This window comes from Notothenia coriiceps, unplaced genomic scaffold (assembly GCF_000735185.1).
Source record: "Notothenia coriiceps isolate Sejong01 unplaced genomic scaffold, NC01 NC01_scaffold00001652, whole genome shotgun sequence".
NCBI classification, from domain to species: domain Eukaryota; kingdom Metazoa; phylum Chordata; class Actinopteri; order Perciformes; family Nototheniidae; genus Notothenia; species Notothenia coriiceps.
This window is the reverse complement of record NW_011334353.1, coordinates 468-4077: the sequence shown is the minus strand read 5'-3', so window position 1 is coordinate 4077 and position 3610 is coordinate 468. Positions and strand designations below refer to the sequence as shown.

General features: G+C 41.2%; 1 protein-coding gene across 1 annotated transcript; it reads right to left on the bottom strand.

The window, feature by feature from the left end:
- Positions 1-485: 485 nt before the first annotated feature.
- Positions 486-3141, bottom strand: LOC104963300 (glutamate receptor ionotropic, NMDA 2D-like; the record flags this gene model as incomplete). The annotated part of the gene is made up of 3 exons (XM_010791873.1): positions 486-805; positions 1421-1482; positions 3064-3141. Coding segments are annotated over 3 exons (341 nt in total), but the record flags the coding sequence as incomplete, so codon positions are not given.
- Between the last annotated feature and the right edge of the window lie 469 nt (positions 3142-3610).

Genomic DNA, 3610 nt, shown 5'->3' with positions numbered 1-3610 from the left:
ATACATCCAAACATAAAGGACTGCTTTTAAATTGATGCATCTTTAAAGTGATGTATGTTCCACTATGAAATCCTGCAACCTATGATCCACTCCAATGACAACTGGCATAGGCTTGTGAGAAAGTACTCGTGTATTTATGTACTAATTTGTTAGTGTTTGGGTGGTTTTGCTCGTTTTTTGCAAAATACTTTCCACCAATCAGACAAAGACATCTTGGTTTTACCTACAGTAGGAGAGAAATGTTCATGCTCTTTCCTTGACTCCATTATGATTGCCTATGCTGCCATAAGTTACATTTGGTATACGTTTCATTTGTTATGCAGATGACACCCAATTCTATAATCATGAATACTTCACAATTGTTTTTAAACAGTGGCTGGATGCATCCTTTTTTATTAAATGTAAAAATATAAGATATTGCCACTCTTGGACCAATCTTCTTGATGTGTTTTTTTTAAGTACATTACATTGTGTTGTATTGTAATCTACATTCATAAGGCCGCTTGAGCTTGCCAAGATCCTCAAGTCAAGAAATACATCTTTTAATCTTTGAAGTGTTTTTCATGCCAAGTCAATAAACCAAGAGGCAAAGTGTTGTTGAGGTTTAAGGGAGATATCTGCATTTTTTTCTCACCCTGCTGAGAGCCAGGAGGAAGTCCATCCCACCGGAGTGCTTCACACAGTGCCGTAGTTTCCAGTACACCAGGTGCTCCCAGGCAAATACCAGGAGGCTCAGACCCATGGCCACCAGCAGCATGTAGAAGACCCCCGCCATGTTGTCTATGTCCAGCTTACTGCTCATGACCTGGAGAGGGGTACGGAAGACGGGAAGATGAGCAACCAAATTGAAAATGTTGTAAAAGGTGATAATAGCCAGATAAAAAGTTAATTATAACCACCAGTCCAACACAGATTTGTTTACTGTCATTATGTTTCAGAGCACCCATCTGTGATCATTTAGAGCCCATGCACTCAGAACTCTGATGCAATGGGCAAAACATGTCAGTCACCACAACATATCTGGTTCATATCAGGCAAAAACCTTTCAGACAGTAATATTGATCCATTTGAACCTTAATGGCTCTCTTCTGCAGTCATCTTGCAGTCACTTACTAAATATTTATTGTTGATTTGTACACCACAAAATTACTGGAGATGAGTGTCATTACATATAATAAAGAAGAATAATTCAAAAACTGGATAACATGTTGATAAGGTTAAATGCTCTGCAGAGAATCTATACTTAAAAAATCCGTTCAAAGTTAGTTTGTTTCAAATGATAGGGAATGATGATGATAAAGTCTGGTTATATGTAAGCAGTAACAACAGCATTACATTTAGTTTTATCTCAAAACAGTTCAGAGGCTGACGCTGTTACATGTAGATGGACAACGCAGAGATAATTGATTGTATGTCATACCTCGATCTTATCATTGTGGCAGATACCCGACAGCCAGAGGCGCTCCAACATATCAATCTCATCTGCAAGAGAAAAGATTAAGGTCAAAAATAGGAGCAGCTGAGAGAAAAAAGACGAGAATAAACAGGTTTAGTTTCATAGTAAAGAGGGAGCAACTTGTGAGCAAGAGATTAGTAATTTGGAGAGAGAAAAGACAAGGAGGGGAGAAGGAGTTAAAACAGTACAGCACTAGAGGAGAGAATAAAAGAGAAACACTTTTACAAAGGGATTACTTGCCCCCTTTGTTATGAGAGCAAGGTGTTTGATCCCTGAGGGAGAAAAAGAGGCTAGAAACGGAAAGCTGAAGATGAGAAGAATGAGAATGCAAAAAGAGGTACAGTACAGATGATGAAATTCAGAAGGTGAGAGAGAAATGAGGAGGGAGAGTGAAACTTTGTTCGTATTAAGTTAAAAAGAGAGGACATTTTCACTGATTGGAGTTACTGTAAACCAAGAAGGGGGAATTGTGTGCCTATGCTTACAAATAGTAAAAAGAAAATATAATGTATTAGGTAATATAAATAATCAAGTACACAGGAAGTTTCATATGCCATGGTGAATTGCAGATATTACACAAAGATTAAAGAAAATTGAGAACACCGAAGAGATGCTGCGAAATAGTAGAAATGGTGGCAAGAGAAAGAATTAGAGGCCATTTGCAGTGGAGGTCTTGAGATCCGAAAGAGAAATTACAGACAGCGACTGGAAATGTGAGAAGCTCTTTGAAGCAAGTTGTGAAATGGCTTGGCAACTGAGGGCAGAGCGTCGCAGCAACGCATGGGACATGAAAGGGAGGCACGCGCACAAACATTATACTTCCTGCTCAAACTGTCAGAATCACACACACACACGCTCTTGAACTTCAGCTTAATGGGACTCTCAGTGCCAGCAATCAAAGCATTAATCAAAAAGAATGAAGCAGTAGGAAGGAAAAGCAGGATCAAATATACAGAGACGTGCAGCCACCCGGTCGCTGAGTATTTTTACAACTAGCACACACAATGTCCTGCACACACTCGGAGCACACACTGTACACCCTCTGAAGATGTGCTAGTCAAAGGGAGTTCCAATTGCGATTGCTCACAGTTGCAATATCTATCGACCTCTGGGTTAATTAACGACGGCTGGGAAACCCTCCGTAAAGCCCCGCCAGACGGATTAGACCGCCACGACTCGGGCATGTTGACTGAAACGTAAAATCCGCTCAAACAAAACTCAAATCTCACCCAACATGAATCACTGTGTGCCACATTTCACTTCCCCAACAGTCATGTGTGGGAATTCAAACGTTCCTTGACAGCTGAATTAAACCGGGATCAACTCCATCGACCCTGCCTCGCTCCCCACACAGATCCTGACAATGGATGCTTAATACACATCTTCATTCTGTGTGCAGCTTACTCCCATTATCTGATTCATCGAGTTTCGATGAGTACTTGTCTGATTTTTTTTTCTCCCCGTCCGACTCTCCGCCTTTTCGCCCTTTATATCCCTGTAAATACGTTGATCATGGCAGCCGGCAGCGCACAGAGCTGCTCTCTGGGAGACATCTTCGCCACAAAGTACTGACAGACAGGCAGCATCTCAGTTGTACCCTCTCTCACCTTCTCTGAGGAAGAAAATGCCATAGAGTAAAGGGGGGAAATCGTTCTGCACAAATGAAAACGACAGACGTGCAAACACTGAGGGGGAAAAAGCCAGAGCTTATAATGAAATTCATGTTTCATTCTGCTGATTTTTGACAGCTTAGCATTGATCTCGGAACAATTCAATTCAGTTTCATTAAGTTCTACAGTAACCTAGAGATAGTTCCTGTCTCCCCCTTTAATAGATTTACATTGGTCCGCGGTGAGGATTTAAAGGTCCCATGTCATGGCCACTTCTACTGATCATAATTCCATTGCTGAGGACTAGAATAGATTTATATTGTGCAATTTTTCAAACTCACATTGGTTTCTCATACAGCATCTCTGTATAGTATGTGTATTCACTCTCTGTCCTAAACTGCTTGTTGGAGCTCCTGCCCCCCCCCCTCCCTATGAGCCCACTGTGCTCTGATTGGTCAGCTCACCCAGCTCACTGTTCTGATGAGTCTACCACCGTTACAGCGGAACATCACTGATTATGTGTTACATACATGTTACATGAAAT